The sequence below is a fragment of the Falco naumanni genome, chromosome 8 (genome assembly GCF_017639655.2).
Source record: "Falco naumanni isolate bFalNau1 chromosome 8, bFalNau1.pat, whole genome shotgun sequence".
Taxonomy (NCBI): Eukaryota; Metazoa; Chordata; class Aves; order Falconiformes; family Falconidae; genus Falco; species Falco naumanni.
The window spans coordinates 56,600,630-56,620,068 of record NC_054061.1 but is presented as its reverse complement, the minus strand read 5'-3'; the positions used below and the strand labels follow the sequence as shown (position 1 = coordinate 56,620,068).

Sequence of the window (19,439 nt, the reverse complement as noted above, 5' to 3'; positions counted from 1 at the left end):
CGCACAATTTGCAGTGCTTAAACAGTGAAGGAAGCCAGTGAGCAAGCAGGACAGATCTCTGGTATGGCAGAAAATGTGCTCGCTAATTGTCTTTGCTTTCCACCACCTTGTTTGTGTCTTTGGGTATAGTCTGTGTTGGCTTTCTCCCCTCCCTCTCTTAAACAAGAGCATTCCACTTTTCAACTGAAATCATTAGAGACTGAGCTGTAACACCAGACCTGAAACTGGCTTTGGAGAATCAGAAGGAAGAGGATGTTGTGTGACAGTAGCTATGGCAATGCTGCTTGCAGTATTACAGCTGCAAGTTCATATCCACTTAGCCAAGAAAAAGTAAATATCACTCATGTGAGGCACGTGAGATCATTGCAACGTGTAATGCTTTGCCTCCTGCACACTTCAACTCGCATCTGCTGCAAGCCATTTGGAAGAAGAGCAGATCGCTTAATTTCATTGTGGTCATGATGGCAATATCAGAGCTTGTTTCCACACGCTGCTTTATTAAAGTCGTACGAAACAGGGGTCTCAAGTGTTTTTGCAGTAACAACAGACTTCCCATTAGAGTTGATAATTGTGCATTACTGCAGACAATTTGTAAGCAGAGCACTGAAGAAGAAACATGCTAAGAGAAGAGCAAAACAGCCCCATGGGCTGCACCTCATGATGATGTCCCAGCAGCTGAGATGTATACTTTATGTATACTTGTATACTTTATAACAATCACGCAAGCCTCTGATTAAAATCAGTGTACATATTTGGCTGCTGATATCAATCAGAGGCTGCATTGACCTGGAATTTAGCTGCTGCTTCCCCCGGGCACTGCTAAAACCAGAGAACAAAACACCAGAGCAAGGTTCAAAATCAGATTAGAAAGCCAGCTTTCACCTGCAGGTCTAGGAAAAAAAAAAAAAAAAAAAAAAAACCAAAAACCACACCACACAAAAACAAAGCCAAAGTCTCCACACTGATTTTGTTTGGTTTTTGAAAGTTTCTTACCTAGACTGGTCCTAATCTTGACTTTTTTTTCTTGGACAGAGTAATCTCTTCCACCTCCTGAAGCATAACCTGCCTGCAGGACTTCATGTCCATGGTGGTCACAGCCCTCAGTGACAACCTGGACTTTGGAGCTGGGGTTAAATCATGGAGGAGCCAGCCCAGCACCATGAGAGGGTGTTACATTTTCAGCTTCTGGCTTTCTTGATGATTAACCCAGAACCCTTTTTCCTCTTCTTAAAAGAGATTCTGATCTCATTTTAGCAGGGCATGACTGCCCATAACACTGCCAGAGCTCTGTGAAACAGACCTTAACGTTTTTAGTCCATCCCCAAATCTGTTATCTCATAAACATCCTAATGGCTCACACCTACTTGCTGACATGGTGTGACACATTGCCTACAGTTGTGATTCGGTTAAGATGGGATGGTGGTGTGGTGTAACCACATCTAGCATCTAAGCACCACACAGCCACTCACTTACTACCCCCCTCCCCTGGTGGGATGAGGAAGATAATCAGGAAAAAGCTAAACCTCATGGGTTGAGGTTTATATATTTTATATATAAGTTTCTAAGTTTAATAATTGAAAAAAGATGAAATATAATAATGATAATAACAACAACAACAACAATTGTAATGAAAAGGAGAAAGAGGGGAAAGGAATAAAATCCAAAAGAAATAAACCCCAATTGCTCGCCACCTGCTGACTGATGCCCAGCCAGTCCCTGAGCACAAATCAGCCACCCAATCACCACCACCCCCAGTTTATATACCGAGCATGATGTTCTATGATATGGAATACCCCTTTGGCTAGTTCAGGTCAGCTGTCCTGGCCATGCCCCTTCCCAAATCTTGTGCCACTCCAGCCTTCTTGCTGGCAAGGCCTGAACAACTGAAAAGTCCTTCACTTAGTTTCAACATTACCTAGCAACAACTAAAAACATAAGTGAGCTATCAACATTATTCTCATACTAAACCCAAAAAATCAGCATTGTACCAGCTCCTGAGAAGAAAATTATCCTGGCATGTTTTGACAGATGGCCAAAAATAGGTGACTGACACTGCAGCCTATTGAGATGACAGTAACCAAGGCAAGTTTTAGGCAGCATTTTGCAGGGATGAAAGGCCAAGCAGTATGAGACTACAAAACTGCTGGTGTGCAAACAGGGTGCTTGGGGTTAATCCCTGACTTTCTCACACCTATGGTGCTACACTACAACAGATGGTGATGGGGCAAGCCCCCAGCTTGTCAGCTTTTGTGGAGAGAAACAGCCTTTAGGAATACAAGAAGCAATGGACAGCACACGGACTAAGAGCTCCTTCACTCTGATGCATTGTGGACCTCTCTTTTGCTATGTAAAATGATTCCTTGTGGAAATAGCACTTGAAGCAGCATCAAGAAAGCAGAGTCATGGTCCTCAACTCCAACCCAGAGACATCCTCCCAGACAAGAGACCATGGGACAGACTAGGAATCAGAAATGGCTTAGAGAAATATTTATGAAGCATAGCTGAACTTTTCTCCTTCACCTTTTTTCATTCCAGCATTTAGGGATTGTACCGTTATCTTGGGCCTGTGAAGGCCAATGCCTTTTCTCAGAGCTTTCCCATAAACCAGCTGGAATTCCCTGACAACTCACAGTCATACTCTAGCAGATGCAAGAGGCCATTTCTTAAAACCTGAGCCTTTAAATGCTTGCGCCAAACTTATTTCAATTACTACATTTCCCCAATATACCTTTTCCTATTTCTGCCAGGTTTGGCATAAATCCCGACCTTCCGTTTTGTAAATCTACATTTTTTCCTTCTGAAAGGCTATTATATTTATCTGTCAAGTCTGCCAGTGCAGGCTTTTATCTGAAGCAACTGGAGAGAGGGGTTTGTGCAGTGGAAGGAGTGACCATGTACAGAGAATTGTGGTCTTGGGGCAGTTAAGTCTTCCTTTCTGATGAGAATATAGAAATCAGAATTCTTTAATGAAAAAGAAAATTAAGAATAACCTGGTTCAGAAGTCTTCCCTGGAGCCAGAAAAGCCATCTCAGCCCCATCTGGAAGCACTTTTGTGGGAGCATGAGCACAGGGGGGTGGTCAGGGGATGTGGGTTGCTGGGGAAAGTTCTCCAGAGACAGAGGAAACAGTTATGTGGCAGCTGCAGGGGTGACAGCCAAAATGAGACTTCTGGAGTGCAGAGGAAGCATGTCATTTTGGATTCAGGCAGCAGTTTAGAGTCCCAGGAGCCTTTAGCAGCTATCTTTTGGCCTGTCCCTGTAGTCTAAAGTGCTGGTTTTTGCATGAGAACGAGTAACATGTCAGCCACTCCTACATGTGTATCTGAAGCTATCTGCAGTTCAAAGTGAAGGTTATTTTTCAAATAACCTTTCTTGTCAAAGCACATTAAAAACAGTTGAATCTCACTGAACACTGTCTCCCCAGATGGCAACATGGGAACATAACAAAATGATTCCCAGTATGATTGCTGATAGACAGGAATTATTATTTTGAATTACGAGCAGCACAAAACGGGAGGAGAAATTACATCAAGAGCACCAGTATCTAGTGTATTAGAAAACAGTATGTTCCCATAACACCAGCAGCAACTTATTTTCCCATTCCTCAGAGTGCCAAGCATCTCCAAAAAATCGCTCCCACTAACAGGTGAGAGCATATTTATTCCTTACGTATTATCAGCTTGGATTCTGGTCAGAGGGTTTGGAGCAGAAGTTTATGATCCAAGAGCAAGCATATAATACGATCCATCAACAAAACTCGGCTGTCAGCTTTCTTGATTCTTTGCCTGCAGAAATGTCACCTGCAACGTGTTAGGCAGCACAACCTGTGAAGCTGCAGAGCTTTTGCCTCTTGGGACCAGCACAAAGAAGGTTGAACTGAAAATCTCCCAAACTCCGCTGCCTTTTCTGTAGATTGGTAGACATTTCTCCTGCTTATTCAATAGATCCACAAAGCTGAAATAAAAAGAACTCTACCAAATTAAATCTCCATTGCAATTCAATCCAAATTGAATCCAAATGCAAAATAATAATAATAAAAAAATCCAGACAGTTCTTGGAGGGAGAAAATGAAATAGATTTCAGCAGTACATCTTAGCCATGTCACTCATTGCAGGACCAGGATATTTAGGTGATGTTGAAAGTGGCACAAAAACCTCAGCAGAAAAGAGCAGCAATTGGGTAGTTTGTTACTGCCTTACCTTAGCCAGACATATACCAAATCCCACAGGACCTTATCCACTTTTATTTACATCCTGTGGGATTCCAGAATTTTAAATCCCACAGGATTTTCCTTTCAAAAAAGAAACTTCCTTATTCAAAACCAAGTTTGGCTAGTGTAAATTTGCATGCATAAGCAAACACCCTAGCGAGTGTGAGGCTGCTGCCACTGCAAGCCAGAGCCACCAGGCACAAAGCTCCACTCAACCACCCTGAGGTAAAGTCAGCTAGAAAGTCTCCCAAGCTGGCACAGGCAAGGAGGGCTGAAATTTAATGCAAACAAGAACTTGGCACCTTCTGCCCGTTGGTCACCAGAGGGGAGCCACAATCACCACTGTCTCAAGGTGTTTTGTGCTTTTCAGCCACAAAGCTGTCTTCTCACAATTGCGCTTACATTTCTTCTCCAGCAGTTCAGACTTTCCATGACACCAGTATTGTCCCCATGATGCTACAATCACAAATGAGCAGCTAGCTCAAGGCCACCTTTCCAGGAGTTGCAGCCTTGCTCTCACCCTCCTTGTCCAACCACTTGCTCTTACTTCAATCCTTTCCCATTTTCCTGCAGAACTTTGTGCAGAAAGCTCCCCATCACTGCAGGTTAAATGTGCATCTGCCTACCCACCCCTCTGGCTTTCTTTCCAGTAAATTTTGCCCTTGGGGCCAAAGATGAGAGTCCATGTGGGAACTACAGGAGGTGCCTCCCGAATGCTGGGGCTGTACAGAGACACAGCAAAACCAAGGCTTTCTGCCTTTCTTTCTGCCTTTTCTGTATCTGAACTGAAGCTAATACAGGGAAGAGCATGCCTCTCTCCTTTCCCCTGGGAAGGCCGGAAAACTGCCATTAGCATCCCTCTGCATTAACCAGCCAAGCACTCAGTGATGCTGATAAAAGCTCTGACTCCCCGGCACCTCTCTCCCAGCACCTCTTGCCTGAGCCTGCAGGGAAAGCTGAAGTGCTTCTTGCCCACAGGCAAGCACCCTCCGGGAGAAGCACAGGGACTCATCCTGAGCCACAAAAAACTGGCAGGGGCATTAGGCTAATGCTGGCCAGCTGCAGCACTTGCAGCTCCATTCTCATCCTCATCAGCCCTGCTCCCAGCGCCCAGGAAGCCTGGCCGCCACATTGCTGAATCCTGGCCCATCTGGCAAAGAAAGGAACAAAAATAGCCACCCCAGCCTTAATTTGAAGTGAACTTGCTTTGCATGGGAGGTTCCGGGAGGTTAACCTGCCAAAGGCTGCTGTGCGAGGGAGCAGGGATGGTATCGGCACATCTTTCATCTCCTGCCCCTGCAGGACACGCAAAGCGAGGAGCACTGTGATGGACATCACGTCTTGTGAATCCAGCAGAGAGATAAAAAAGGACTGCTGTTCCCTGGCAGTGATTTCTGCCCTCACCTTCTGATTGGGAGAGCTGTGCTGCAACCCTGCTGCTGCTCAGTGGATAGAACTAATTTCCTTCCCTGGAGATGGGCATGCGGGCAGCCCTGCACCTATCCTCCCAGGTGCAGTGGCATCACACACCGTTTTGCAGCAACTGCATTTCACAATGATTTGGTAGATGCCTTAATGGCAGCAGGATAATCTAAATACATCTGTTTGGGGGGGATGAGTAAACACCTGCTCTCATTAGGCTTTCCTCTCCAGATCCATGTATCATTTGGATATTGCAGTATAGTACTTCTGGCCAGAAATGTATTAAAAACAACCTCCTCCATAGATGTTGTAGGTCCCACAGAGAGGGATTTCTCACAAGACTTTAAAACCAAGGGGGGAAATTGTGAATTTTGAGGCGGACCCTTCCAAATCAGGCACCGATGGCATTTGCCTTTTCCTGGGAGCGCGTGGCCAGACAGGCAAAGTGTTGCTGCAGCCTGTTTTTTGAAACACGAGCTGTGTTCTGTTTTAACCAAAACCAGGAGCCACTGTGACAGACTGCTGCGTACCAGACACACCACCAGGGCTTTGCCTGCCCGTCCATCATGTTGACCCTACAGCATTTCCCTCCTGATGGGTTATCAGTGCCTTGGGTGTCACTCCTGATTGGTGGCAGTGGATGGGTAGCACCTGTGGCATGGCCAGGTGATAAAATCTATTAAAGCTCCCCAAAGAGCCCAGCAGCTGGCATCTGTCTTCTCCCTGTCCTGGCAAAGCTGTTCCACATAGCATGGAAGTGCCTCTTGCCCGGGGTTTCTGGTTTCAGAGCAGCGTGCATTCCTGTGCTTGCAGCCGGACAGGCTTCCCTCTCCCTGCGGGGTGTGCTCTTCTCCCCCCATGAAGTCAATATTACCCAAGTGTCCAGGTGTCTGCTTGAAGGCATGTGCATAGGAGTGTCTCGAGTGGCCAGGGCCCATCATTCCTGCAGAAGCAGGTTGAGGGCAGCTGCAAAAGACAGAGGAGCAACAGCCTTTCCCCACCTTTATGCCAGGCTACCTTAGTATGAAGTGTAATTTGGAAATCGTTGCTCCCCGTCAGCAATGAGGTTTCATCTGGACAGCATCCTTGCAAAGCCTGGGCAGGATGAGCAGGCAGTACCTGGGACACGCTTTGTGACAAGCATTTATGGCTTGTGTCCCTGGCTGTCTCTTTGCGGGAAGCCATGGCCATGCAGTAGCTCAGCCGCTAGCAGCTCAGTCCCCAACCCTGCAAGCTAAAAGCAGCTAGAGGTGAATGTGAGCGCTAAAGATTTGCTGACTTTCAAATGCTCAAAATTCGTCCAGTGACCTCCCTCAGCCCCCTCAATAACTTGCTTTTCCAAAGGGATGATGTTATAGCAAAGCCTAATAAAAACATGTGATGGCAGCTTGTCTGTTTATGGTATCTGGTTTATTTTTCGTATTAAATAGCATGTAAAAATAATTTATACAGGTAAATATACATAATACTCTCTGTAATAAATAGTAGGTAAAAAAATAGATTTCCTCAAAAACTGTCAGTGTTTTGAAAACCAGCAAAACAAAGATATCAAATAAATACATTCATCCCTATTGAACAGCATCTTTCAGGAACAGCATTTCTTTACCTCCCCCTGAAACATTTATAAATACACAACCCCCCCCAATAATTTAAAAGACCCTAAAAAAAATATTGCTCCCTGAGCTCACATAAATAAGAAAAATGCTTAAATAGGAAATACAGTCCAGTGATGTAATAAAAATAATTCTTCCCAGTCCTCGGGGCATCCTTTGGGGCTGGTGAGCACCGTGTCATGCCGGCTGTGCTGCCGGTGGGGGCTAAGTGCATTGCTCCCGGAGGGCTGTGCACCGCAGGTCATTCAGCACTTGGAAGAGGTGGAGGATGGTGGAGGCTTCCAGGCAACTGGTGGTCTCCTGCAGTGGGAGGAAAGGGCAGGTTAGCACTGGAGACGGTGTAGTGGGCCCTGCAGAGCCGTGCAGTCACTAACACCCCACAGCCCTTTGCCCTGCTGGCCTGACTTACTGTGTCCTTGGCCACCTGCAGCTTCTGCAGCCAGTGCCTCAGTTTCCCAGAGGGCTGATGTGAAGGAGCCTCCATGGCCAGCTGCAAGTAAAGCACCTGCGTAAGGACCAGCTGTGCCCCATGGCGATGCTGCCAGCACCAGGATTGCTCAGCTGGCATGAGCCTGGGTTTTTTTGGGGGGCGGATCACTTACACAGCCTCGCAGGTCCTCCCGGGCTTGAGTGAGGAAGGCCAGGGGCTGCTGGCGTGTCTCAGCGAACTTGGGGGCAGCAGAGAGCCCCAACATGGTGGTGGCAAGGTCCAGTTCAGCTTCTACCAGCATCATTCGATCATGCACCTGTGGGCAGAGGCATCCCGGTTAGGGACCCAAAGCACAACAGCTGGCTGCAGGCTGGAGCACAGGGGCTCAAAGACCTGCCCAGGGGTGTGGATGGAGGTAGGACCAGCTAACAGGAGGTCCTGGCTGGAGGTTGCCTTGCTCTTACCGACAGCTCTGCTGGGTTCCATTTCCTATGGAAGAGCCTGGTGTTGCATCTGCGGTTCGACTTATGCATGATGGCCTCCTGCAGGCATAAGCCAAGAGAGAGAGTGAAAAGCTGTCATCCTGACTTTTGGCAATATTGTGCAATGCCAGTCAGCCTTGAGGGGGATGAAATTTGGCCCAGCATCCCTCTTGTCCCCAAATTCCCTTGTAAAACATCCTCCTCCCCAAACTGCTGCAGAAAACATCCACCATGTCACTCCGGGTCTCAAGTTCGACATCCCCGCTGCCTTGCCCCCCCCCAGCCCACAGCCCCCCATTGCCAGTGGTACTCACAAAATGCACCTTCATCTTCTGCACAGCCTTCAGCTCATGGGGCACAGGGAACTGGTACTTGGACAGGCTGCAGCTCTTCTTCAGGGCATCCTGGGGGAAGGTGACCCCAAGGCTGGCCCCCAGCACCAGTGCAAGCAGCGGGGTGAAGCCAAGGCACAGCATTTTGCTGACGAGAGCCTGATGGTGAGCGGGTTACAATGAAGCAAGGGTGCTGCAGTACACGAAGCCAGAGAGGATGAACTGGAGTGCTCCAGGCTGGATCCCCTAAATCCCTGATGTAGCGATGCCTGACGATGTTGCTGTGGGTGGCTCACTTGGCTGCAGGGCTGCTGGGCTGCTGGCTGGTCTGAGGGCTGCTTTGTCTTCTTGGCTGTGGCTGCCTTGCTCCCCATCGCCCTGGCTTTTTATGCCGCCTGCCCGACGTGATTGCGCTTTCAGGTTGGTAGGAAAATCCGCGGCCTGGCGGCTCTGAAAACGGGAAAGTGAAAGCATCGACGCGAATCCCGCCTCCAGCTGCCTGCCTGCCCTGCTGCCTGCCTCACCACCTGTCCACGGGCGCGCCCTGTGCCCTGGAGGTGCAGGGATATGCTCGGGCTGCCTTCATCGCACCCCTCCGAGGGAGCTGAACGGGGGGGATGATGCTGCCATGTTGAGTGGTGCAGAGGTGCTGGCAAGTGTGGAGAAACCTGCACACAACCCTGCTCGGCACCACACTGAAAGCTGCAGGAGACTCCCAGGCATGCAGCCCCCCAGGGACAGCGGGCTCAGGGCAGCCAGGAGGCTTCTGGTGCCCCACAAGTGGCAGCAGGAGTTCATGCCTCGGTTTCCCCACAGGAAGCACAGCACAACAGCCATGGCAGGGAGCAGGCAGAAGCAGCAGCCAGGAATGGGCACTGCATAATGCAGGCTGCAGGCATGAGCTTCACCTGTGTATTATCCTGAGGGACCAGGCTCGCTGCAAAAGCAGGAAAGAGGGTGAAAGCAGCAGCACTTCCACCTTGCGTTTTGCAGGTGGGACATAGACCTGTGCAGGGGCTCTGCTGGAGATGAGCGGGACCACCAGCCCCACCAGCCACTGGAGCTGGCAGGAGTTTCCTCCCTGTTTAGCCTGGAAACGCAAATATCATGTATTGACACCTCTCCGCTGACAGCTGGAAGAGCGACTCCATTCAGCAAAATCTGTCCTTCCCTCCGGTAACCCCCTGCGATGCGAAGCTATCAGTGCTGCACGTTTTGTTTCATGCATTCATCAAGTAGTAAATATAGGAAATTAGGGCAATACCTGTATCTAAAAAGCAAATACACAGTAAGGCAGGAGTAGGCAAAATGCACTTTGCATTGCCTCACGTGGTGGCCACAGAAGAACACTGTTCCAAAAGGACCCAATTTTTAATGTTCACATCTGGAAATAAACTGCTGACTTCAAGGAGTCCAAACAAACAGGAGAAGTTATTGCACCAGGTTGTGGTAGGATACACTTACGGGTATGTTTTCTCGTGTTCAGATGAACTTTCACATGTTTCAGGGTGTGCCCACTGCCTGCTGTCCTGCCAGTAGACATCACCAAGAGCCCCTGAGCCTTCAGGCTAAACAGCCCCAGCTCTCAGCCTTTCCTCATAGGAGAGATGCTCCAGTCCCCTCATCATCTTCGTGGTACTTCATTGGACTCTCTCTAGTATGTCCATGTCTTTCTCGCACTGGAGAGCCCAGAACTGGATCCAGCACTCCAGGGGTGGCCTCACCAGTGCTGAGCAGAGGGGAAGAATCACCTCCCTTAGCTTGTGGAAACACTCTTCCCCATGCAGCCCCGGATGCTGTTCACCTTCTTTGCTGCAAGGGCACATTTCTGGCTCATGTTCAACCTAGTGTCCAACAGGTCATTTTCCACCAAGCCGCTTTCCAGCTGGATGGCCCCCAGCATGTCCCAGTGCCTGCAGTTGTTCCCACCCAGGTGCAGAACTTTGCACTTCCCCTTGTTGAACGGCATGAGGTTCCCATCAGCCCATTTCTCCAGCCTGTTGAGGTCCCCATGGATGGCAGCAGGACCCTCTGGTGTGTCACTTGCTCCTCCCAGTCTGGTGTCATCGGTGAACTTGGTACACTCTGCCTCATGGTCTAGATGAAGAGGTTAAGCAGGACTGGCTGTTGACCCACAGGGTCCATCCAGCCTTTCCTGAGCCCTTCCCCTGCTCCAGCAGCATCTCCAAAAGCTCAGGTATTTCCTGGAAAAGCACAGTGGAGATGAAGAGGAGTGGAGACAGCAGGCAGGGAGCAGCATGGCTTCTACAGCGGCTATTTCCACCTTCGCCAGACTGCATGCAGATACAGCTTGGAGAAGAGCTAGGACAGCAAAATATGGTGCTAAAGCCTGATAGCACAGTGGGTACAGGGTTTCACTTCATTGCTGCTGGACCAGGCTCCCATGCCAGCCATCCCCACTGCAGCAGGCTATGTGAGGTCTGCAATTAAAAGCCTGAGCCCTGGCTAGGGCTCAAGTTCTTTGCCTTCTTGATGAACAAGACAACAGCACTGTCTTTCCTCTCTGCCATTAAAGAAATGCACAGCTATAGAGGAATTATTTTAATTCAATGCAATAAGCTCACGATCAATATAACTGTGAAATAAAAGCCCAAACCAGCATAACTAAATTCACGTACATCACCCAAGCGATGCTCAGCTCAGCTGGAAGATGGCACCTTAGTAGAAAATTCTAATGAATGTAAAAATAAATGTGCCCCCCAGTGAGAGAGGAGAGGGAGTGGGGGTCCCAGCACTGCCTGGAACTCTGGGTCACAGTGGAGCAGCTGGAGGGCAAATAGTGGCTCAAGGTCCCACATGGTGGAGCTTGGCTGGCTCACAGGACGGGCACTGTGGGGTGTTTCTTCCTCCCGACCAAGGCATGAGCCAGGCTAGGGTGTTTTGGCACCCGGGTTGGGATCTCCAATGGCTGCTGGCGGGGCTAGAGCAAGGTTCCCAGCACCCAGGTGGTGATGTCCAGTACCTGCTGTGCTGGCATAGTCTCATCTGCAGGCCCACGGACCCAGAGCATGGCTGGAAGATTGCCCTGGCACACACGTAGATCCACCATGAACCGCTGCCCCATGCCATAAGCCCCTGCTGAGGACACTCTTGGTTCACCCATCGGGTTATGGAGCAGCATCCTATCCCTGTGGAACCTTGCTTCTTTGGTTCCTCTTCCCCATTGCTGTGGCTTTTATCTACTGCCTGTCATTTGTGGTTAGAGAAGCAAAGCAAAACCTCATCACTTCGTGCAGGCAAAAAGAAATCCAGACGCACCAAAGGAAAAGCGAAAGCTGAGTGGTGAAGCCGGGGCCATCAGTGCAGCTACCTGGCACTTAGGGCAGCCGTGACGAAGGGCTGAAGATCTCCTGGGCACCTTGCTCAGATGTTTGTGCCTCATTTTCCACCAGCCATAGCATAGCCAAGCCTGCGAGTGCCTGGCTGAGCAGCAATGAGGGCTTTTCTCTGATGGGGCGCAGTCTTGCCTTCCTGGGCATCGGCACACCTGCTAGTGTCTTGCACAGCAATGCCACGCTCCACCATACCTTGGTCCCCAGCTTGGCCAGCAAAGCCTGGCTGCATTTGGCATGGCTCCTCCAAACCACGCTAGTACCAGCTCCTGCCACGAGAGTGGAAGGTCCTCCAAAGCCGGCACAAGCCAGGGACACCACATCGTGCCTGGTGGGGTCTACAGGGCACTGGGGACCTACCACAGTCATTGCTCCAGTTTTGACTGCAGATGGTATCATGCCGGGAGGGCAGCATGATGGCAGTGATGGAGCTCCCTCCTCAGATTCACACAGTCCAGCAGGCTAGAGCCACTTGAACTTGCTCAGAGGAAGAAATCCCGAGTGCGTGGGAGATCCCGGGTGTGAGAAGGAAAGCGAAACCTGGCAGGGCTTCGGGCAGAGCTGACATGAGTGCTGGGTGAGGCAATCACCCCTGAGTCATCAGCTGCCACGTGGCATGTGTGGAAAAGCCTTGGCCACAAGCCATGCCATTGCAGTGGGTAAGGACGAGCCCAGGTCACTCTTTTGTGACCCTTCTGGAGCTGGTGGGCTCATCTGCTAGAAACTGGCTCCTGCTCAAGTCACTGGTCTTGGAAAGGAGATGGCAAGAACCAAAGAAGTGCCCCAAAGAAGCCAGCTATAAAAATAAAATGCTGGGTGATGTGTGGGAGCCCTGCCTATGGCCTGGTGGTGCTGGGACAGGGGACATCAGGTGACCTTTGCTCGGCAGCCATCACCAGACCTGTCTCTGCCAGCCCAGGGTGTCAGTGCCACTGAGGTGCTGCTGGCCCTGCTACATACCCCAGAACCCTTCACCACCTCTTGGCATGCGTGAGCTGTAGCTGCCACCATGATGTCAGGCTGGTTTGTGCCACTCCACGTGTCTCACGCTGTTGACATCATGCCCAAGTGTGTCGGTGATGCAATCCCTCACGTTACATCACACCAGTCACCCTCTGCCTCATTCTGGGGGATGTGCTGAGCATCCAGCTGATGCCAGGGCTGTTAATCACGAAGTTAATTAGCGAGCAAATTTAAACAGACTTGTTTTGAAGAAAAAGCCCAAACAAGCACTTTTTCCCCAAAGCCTTTGTGCTGGCACTGTAGGGACATGGGGTTTCCCCTCCCACAGGAACATCTCCCTGCCCAGGCACTGCTGCGGGGACACACCTCACTAGGACAAGTCCTGCCAGCTGAGCTGGAGCTTCCCCAGCCAAGACAGCCCTACAGGCCACCGACACCCCAGTAGCCATGTCATCCGGTGCAGTCCCAGCTGGGGAGAGACCTCTAGTGCTCCCGCAGGAGATGACAAGCCACCAGCTCCATCCTCACCCAGCAAGGGAGGTTTTACGGCCACTGCTCAACCAAACACAACCCGCACCCAGTGCAGCCTCTTCCTCAGTGACTGGCAGCAGGGCTGAATCCAGCATCAATGAGGTCTTCTCCAACACGCATCCACGGACACAGAGACCAGCCTCGCATCAGTGATGGGCTTTCCTCCCTGCTGCCATCTTCCTGGGATCCCAGAACCCTCCTGGAAACCACCAAGCAGGGTCAAAACCTTTGCTCCCCACCCTGAGCAAGCTGAGCCAGCACTCAGTGGAGATACACCCAGGGTCCAGCACCTTCACCAGGTCACAGAGGCTCAGTCTCTGTACCCACAGCAAGACCATACCCAAGAGCCCCAGGACCACAGTTGAAGCACCTCCAAGCCCTCCCCTCCACAGCTGAAGTCTCCCTCCAGGTGCTGTGTCTGGGGCAGGGAGAAGAGATATCACTTCTGCCTTTCTTAATGACGCACCAAGGTACAACCAGGTGAGGCCAAATGGCATCAGGGTATCCTTCTTGCCAAGGGCAGGAATTACAGGAAAGGGAAAGCTCCCCACAGAGGCTGCACCTGGACTTAAAATATCTAGAAAGCAAACAGGAGGGGACCTGTGCTGGGCTGTGCCCAGCTTTGAACCCTGTTGCGTCCACCTGCTCCTCCCTGAAACGCAGCCTCTAATCTTTGCAGCGTGGGCGAGCAAGCGATAGCGGGCTGGGACAGAGGGGACCACAAACGTGCTCTGCTGCGGCAACAATCCCAGAAAGACTCCTGAGCTGTGCTGAGGGCGAGTTAACTTCCTGAGAGCCAAAGCAGGAGTGCTGGCACAGTGATGGGCAATCCTGGGGCAGGTCACCTGCTGATCCACCTGCACCAGCCAGCAAAGCACCAGGGATGGGGTCTCATACTGGGTGAGAACAGCCCCTTTCCAGCTCACCTTTCAAAGGCAGCACATGGCTTCTACTATGCCTGGGCAGGGAAAGGGGCGAATGGTCCTTTCTACCTAAAACCCATCTTACTCCATGAAACAGAAGACCTCAGACTCAGGGCCTAAGTAAGCAACGTCCGTGAAGTGTCATTGTTCCCACCCCAGTAGGTGCTCTGCAGCTTCTCTTAAAAAGAGAACAACAAGCAACTTTTTCTCAGCTTTTTTTATTAATTGTGTAAGAAATGCAGCAAGTTTATCAGCAGTTACTTTGATTCTCATCACCATGTGCAATCCAACCATCACCAGTCTGAAACTGAACCCTTCCAGAGCTGAAAGCACAGCACTGGGCAGACACGAGGGCCAAAGTGGACAGGAACCCAAAAGCAGGCAGAAACCCCAGTCTGCTTTCCACAAAAGATCAAAATTTTAATCACCAGAATCAGTATCAATCTTTGCAAGGAATAAATGAGTGGCTGCAAGTGGGGTGTTAGGAGACAAACCATTATTTCCTTCCCTTCCTGCACCAGTTCAGGAGACGTTTCCTCTCACCGTCCCTTGCATGCCAGCACACAGACATGTCTCACGTAGAACTCCACTGGGGTTTCACGAGAAGAAACTCCCATCGTCTCCAGCATCCTAAAACAAGAAGCAGAAGCAGCGTCTCATTCTGCCCAGCCAGCTCCCACCTGACATGGGGTGACATCTACAACCAGAGACAGATCTTTCCCACCTAAAGCACAGAGGTCTTGACAGCAGTTGCTTCCACCACAGGCCAATGAATAAATTAACAGACACAGGGATGCCTCCTCTTCCCAGCTTTGCAGTAGAGCCTTGTTGTGGGCCAGAATAGTTAAGATGCAACTGCCAATGCTTTTCCTGCCCTCTGCTAATCAAGAGGGAAGCAAAGAAACTCAAGATACCTCTGACACAAGACTTGCATGGACACGCCAGTGCATGGAAACATAGAGCCACACAGACTTGAACTTAAAGTCAGCTGACTCAAACTAAGGTCAAAACATGCTGTGAGCAGCTGAGGATCTCCTCTGTTTAACCTCTGACAAGAATCCATGCACACCTGGGGGGAAGGAGAGAGCACATCACTGTGCAGCTCACTTGTAGCTTTGAAGGGGCCTCTGCAACCTTATGCTTCATGCACTGTATGAGGCAGGTCCTCCATATCCTGCTAGTTGTCTCAAAAGGTTTTCCTCACCTCTTTTCAGTCTCTTGGAGCAGGGATTTTGCGGCTTCGGGGTCGTTCTTCATAAAGGTTTGATATGGAGAGGCAGACTCCATGTAACCAACCACATCAGCGACAGTCATGGGAATTTTGTCAAAAATATTGGTGACTCTAGAAGAGAGACAGGGAAGCAAGGGGCATTGACAAGTTAAATCTCAAAGGCAACAGAACAAGGACAACAGAATGAGGTGGCAGTGAATAGAATAGCTGACACCATCAGAGGTCCAACACATGGAAAAAACATCTGAAGATCTAACTAAAGCACTACTGGAGAAGCAGAGATGGTCCCAGGGACCATCTAACATAGTCTGTGACTGGAACACCCTTTCGATACTGGCCTGCCTGCAGAGCCCATTCCCCTCCAGCAGGCAGGACACCAACACATCCTTTTTGCCTGCGAAGTCAGCCCTGGCCCCATGCCTTGGTGGGAAGGCAGGCACCGGCTCCCTCAGAGGTCAGGGGCAGGTTCTTTCTCTCACTCCATTCTTCCCCTGCATCCAGTAAGCACTCTGCCCAGAAGCCTCAAGTCATCATAAACCATCAACGAAAAAAATCTAACCCAATTCTGTTTTGAGCAGGAAGGCTCCTTGCAGCCCTTCAACCACACTTGCTAGCCCACCACAAAGTAGCGTGAAATCCAACGGGAATGCAAATGCAGCCACATGGTTCTGCCACCACATAAAGGCATTTGCTGAAGCCTGGCAGCTACCTGCTCCGGCAAACCTGGCTCCTTTATGTCCTTGCTGGGCCAGTGGCAGAGCAGCCCTGTAGAGGAGCAGAGACACCATCTTTATCTGCTCCTGGTGCTGCACCAAGGGGTTTCTGCTCACCTCTTCTTGTCTGGAAATGGCAAGGCCTCGAAGATCTCTTTGTAGTCATCCTTGACATGTTTTATTCTATTATGCGCGTATTTCAAAATCAGGTCCCAGTTCTATAAAGACAGCATATTAAAAACACACACAAAACCACTTGAAGCTTTCAGTTTCCACTTAGCTCAGGTTTGCTTGGCCCTATAGCTGATACATGTATGAATGTAATTTTTTTTAATACTCCTTACATTAAAATACACCAAAATTTTGCTTAGTGTCAAGAATTTAAGGATCCTATTTTATTATAGAGATAAGGGTCCTGTCTTCCTCCCTACACTGCTCTTACTCATAGCAGAAAGTCTCCTTGACACTCTTTGTCAAGAAACATCACTTTAAGAAGAACCTCTTTCCGCACAGTTTCTGCTTCCCATTGTCTTCACTGTGATCAGGGCAACAGGAGCAGACTCTTTGATGATACCAGCCCCCCAAATCTACTCTGCAGCCCTTCTCACCACAGAGTCTGCCCTACTAATCCTAATGTCCCTCTTCTCCTCCAGCCAGCCCTAGCACTGCATGGGAGCCACTAAACCCTATCTCAGCCTTATCCCTGTATTTAACCATCCCTCCGCCCCGTCCTGCAATAGGAGTCCTCTAGTCATATTCCCCAAGCCCACTGCTTTCCCCTCTGCGTCTAAGTACTACACATTTCCCCCTGCCCAGACCAGGTTTTGGTTTCATCATCTCACCTCTCTGAAGACTTTGGTCAGCTTTTCAGAGCAGTTTCCATAGCGCAGACTCATATCCACGGTGTAGGTGCTGAGGACAATGCAACCACCCGGCTTAACCACACGGTTTGCTTCTCTCATGAACTTCTCTATATCAAACCAGTGTGCGGCTGTAAATGAAGTCAGGAGGTCCACCGAGGCATCCTCAAATGGCAGCTCCTCTGCAGGGCACACACTGGAAGGGGGAAGGGAAAAAGGCAGTGTGCAATATGGGTATTAGAAAGTAGGACATGAAATTAGTGGGTATTTTTTGGAGTTCATGATGACTGTTTGGGATGCAAGCCCACGACTACCGTAAGTCTAGGGGAATGCCTGTTTATATCAGGAATCACATGAAATGGGATTTCCTTTGGTGCCAGCTGGCTCTTAGAACAGTCATACTCACAAACCACCACCCTCCATGTGAGGACCCGGATTTTGCCTTTGAGCTTGCTCCCCTGACACTCACAGGTAGGAGACGTTGGGCATGGAGGCCTCATCCCTAGCCTCCTGGATCTGCGCTTCACTGATGTCTGTTCCCACCACCTTCTTGAAGTGCTCTGCAAGGAAGCGGGTGCCTTGTCCAGACCCACAGCCAACATCCACTACCAGCTCAGCAGGGTTTGCCCTCTGCAGGGAGAAGTGGATGCGTGTCAGTGGGCAGCCACCCAACTTCTGTGCTCTTACCCCATTCCTTCCCCAGCATCCACACAGGAACAGCCTTAGCATGGCACAACCCACGGAACGGCTCTTCCGTGCCCACATCTTACCTTAAGTCCTACTGATTAATTTTTCCCCACAGCACCAACCAAGGTAACACTCCCAAAAGGTAAATACTACTACCTGCAAATAACTACTGCCCACAAGTAACAGAATATTACCTTGTTTTTTTCCTACAGCCTGGCCATACCCCACGTACCTTTTCCTGCAGGTAGCCGAGGATGGTTTGCTGCAGCTCTTTGCCTGGTGCAAACCTGTATTTCTGGTAAACAGCCGCGTGCCCTCTTCCCTCAAACATCTGAGTGGCCATGCTTGGGTGACCTGGCACCTGGGAGGAGGCAGCAAGCCAGGTTTGTCACCATGAGATCAACCTCCTCCTGCCTCCTTCGCGTGTGACCGCAGGCACTAAAGTCTCCAGTTCCTGGCAGCGACCGAGGGAGCACTTTCCCCATGAGGTTCCAGTGAGGGAGCATGAACCTGCTGTCCAGGCATCCCTCCCACAGGTATCATAGATATCACAGAAGCAAACCAGCAGCCTCTGACAAGGAAATGCTTTCTAGGCTTTAAAACCCTTCTCCTTAACCCTTTGCTTTCCCCACTCACCTGGGTGTCTTTTGAAATAAATCACCATTACAGATGGAATATCTTTGAAATTGGGGGGGGGGGCGGACATGGATGGGACGATGACTGAGCAGAGCAGCAGAAAAAACAGTAGCAGCAAAGTCTGGGGTTTTGGGGTTTTTGAAGGAAATCTATGTTTTAGTACCAGCAATGCAATCACAGCAACTCAACCCTGCACTTTCTGAACCTTCCGATTATTTGTTTTGTCCCTTCCTGCCCCAGAAAGGTTCAAAGTCTCTTTGAACCCCCGTGCCCCGTTACCCAGAAGCACCCGGGGGGTGAGCCTGGCCTCCCACCCGCTGGCTGCCGCCCCAGCAGCAGCACCCAGCCCTCCCTGGCTCGCCCACCCCTTTCACCCCCAGCTGCCACACACCAGGCGGCCCCCGCACCGGCCGGGCAGGGTCCCACGAGCCGAGGCCCTGCAGCTGCTGGCACACGGCTCCTCGCCCGCGGGCGGCTCTGGGCTGTATTCCGTCCATCTGGGTGCCCGAGCAGGCGCTGCCCGAGACAGCAACGGCCCGGCCAGGCGGGCTCCCTGCCTCGTCTGACGAGCAAGCCCACCCCCCCGCACGCCCCCGGCCCGGGCAGAAGGGCGCAACAACTGCGAGTCTCTCCAGTGACGCGCAAATATCCGACCCCTGGCACTAAGGGTTACCGTACCCTGCGACGCCAGGAGAGACGCGGAGCTCGGTAGCGGCTCGGCCAGCGCAGGAGCAGCCGCTCGCAGCAGGGAAGAGCCGCCCAGCCAAAGCCCCGTGGGGAGAGGAGCCCTCCGCGCCCAGAGAAGCCTGCTCCCACCAGCGAGACCCCCGCCGCGGCAGCTTCACCCCCGCTCTCACCGCCTGCAGCCCCCGTCCGCAACTGCTCCCACCACCAGCACCTCCCCGCTCGGGGCTCCGCAGGGACCCCAGGAAAGGGAATAGCCAAGCGAAAAGGAAGGGGAAACGGAAGGGGAAGGCAGGCACCGCCCTCGGTACCGCCCGCCCCGCCAGCCGCCCCCGCTGCCCCCCCGCTGCCGGCCGGGGCGGGGACACAC

The 19,439-nt window shown here is 51.0% G+C and overlaps 3 protein-coding genes across 6 annotated transcripts in view; all 3 read right to left on the bottom strand.

Annotated features, from left to right (window-relative positions):
- UBE2F (ubiquitin conjugating enzyme E2 F (putative)) overlaps nt 1-1,099 on the bottom strand; it is a 91,259-nt gene extending 90,160 nt beyond the window's left edge. Inside the window, exon 1 of one of the 2 annotated variants that reach the window (XM_040603090.1) lies at nt 994-1,099. The gene's annotated coding sequence lies outside the window, so the exon portion shown is untranslated. The remainder of the gene's footprint in view (nt 1-993) is intronic. The other variant, XM_040603089.1, reaches the window with a different exon arrangement.
- Nucleotides 1,100-7,066: 5,967 nt separating this feature from the next.
- Nucleotides 7,067-14,398, bottom strand: LOC121092799 (interferon lambda-3-like). The gene is made up of 5 exons (XM_040604362.1): nt 8,471-14,398; nt 8,139-8,216; nt 7,847-7,990; nt 7,654-7,734; nt 7,067-7,544 (listed from the first exon to the last, which is right to left on the bottom strand). The coding sequence occupies exons 1-5, from the start codon at nt 8,630-8,632 to the stop codon at nt 7,449-7,451; spliced, it is 561 nt and encodes a 186-aa protein (XP_040460296.1). The 5' UTR covers nt 8,633-14,398; the 3' UTR covers nt 7,067-7,448.
- A 62-nt stretch (nt 14,399-14,460) lies between these two features.
- On the bottom strand, nt 14,461-19,369 carry LOC121092798 (putative methyltransferase DDB_G0268948). 3 transcript variants are annotated; one of them, XM_040604360.1, is made up of 7 exons: nt 19,243-19,369; nt 17,982-18,110; nt 17,532-17,692; nt 17,045-17,258; nt 16,320-16,420; nt 15,463-15,600; nt 14,461-14,888 (listed from the first exon to the last, which is right to left on the bottom strand). In XM_040604360.1, exons 2-7 carry the CDS (start codon nt 18,090-18,092, stop codon nt 14,798-14,800), a joined length of 816 nt encoding a protein of 271 aa, XP_040460294.1. In that variant the 5' UTR covers nt 18,093-18,110; nt 19,243-19,369; the 3' UTR covers nt 14,461-14,797. The 3 variants fall into 3 exon arrangements, with proteins under 3 accessions (XP_040460294.1, XP_040460293.1, XP_040460295.1); XM_040604359.1 differs by having other exon boundaries at nt 19,275-19,296; XM_040604361.1 differs by lacking the exon at nt 19,243-19,369 and adding an exon at nt 19,064-19,166.
- Nucleotides 19,370-19,439: the final 70 nt, after the last annotated feature.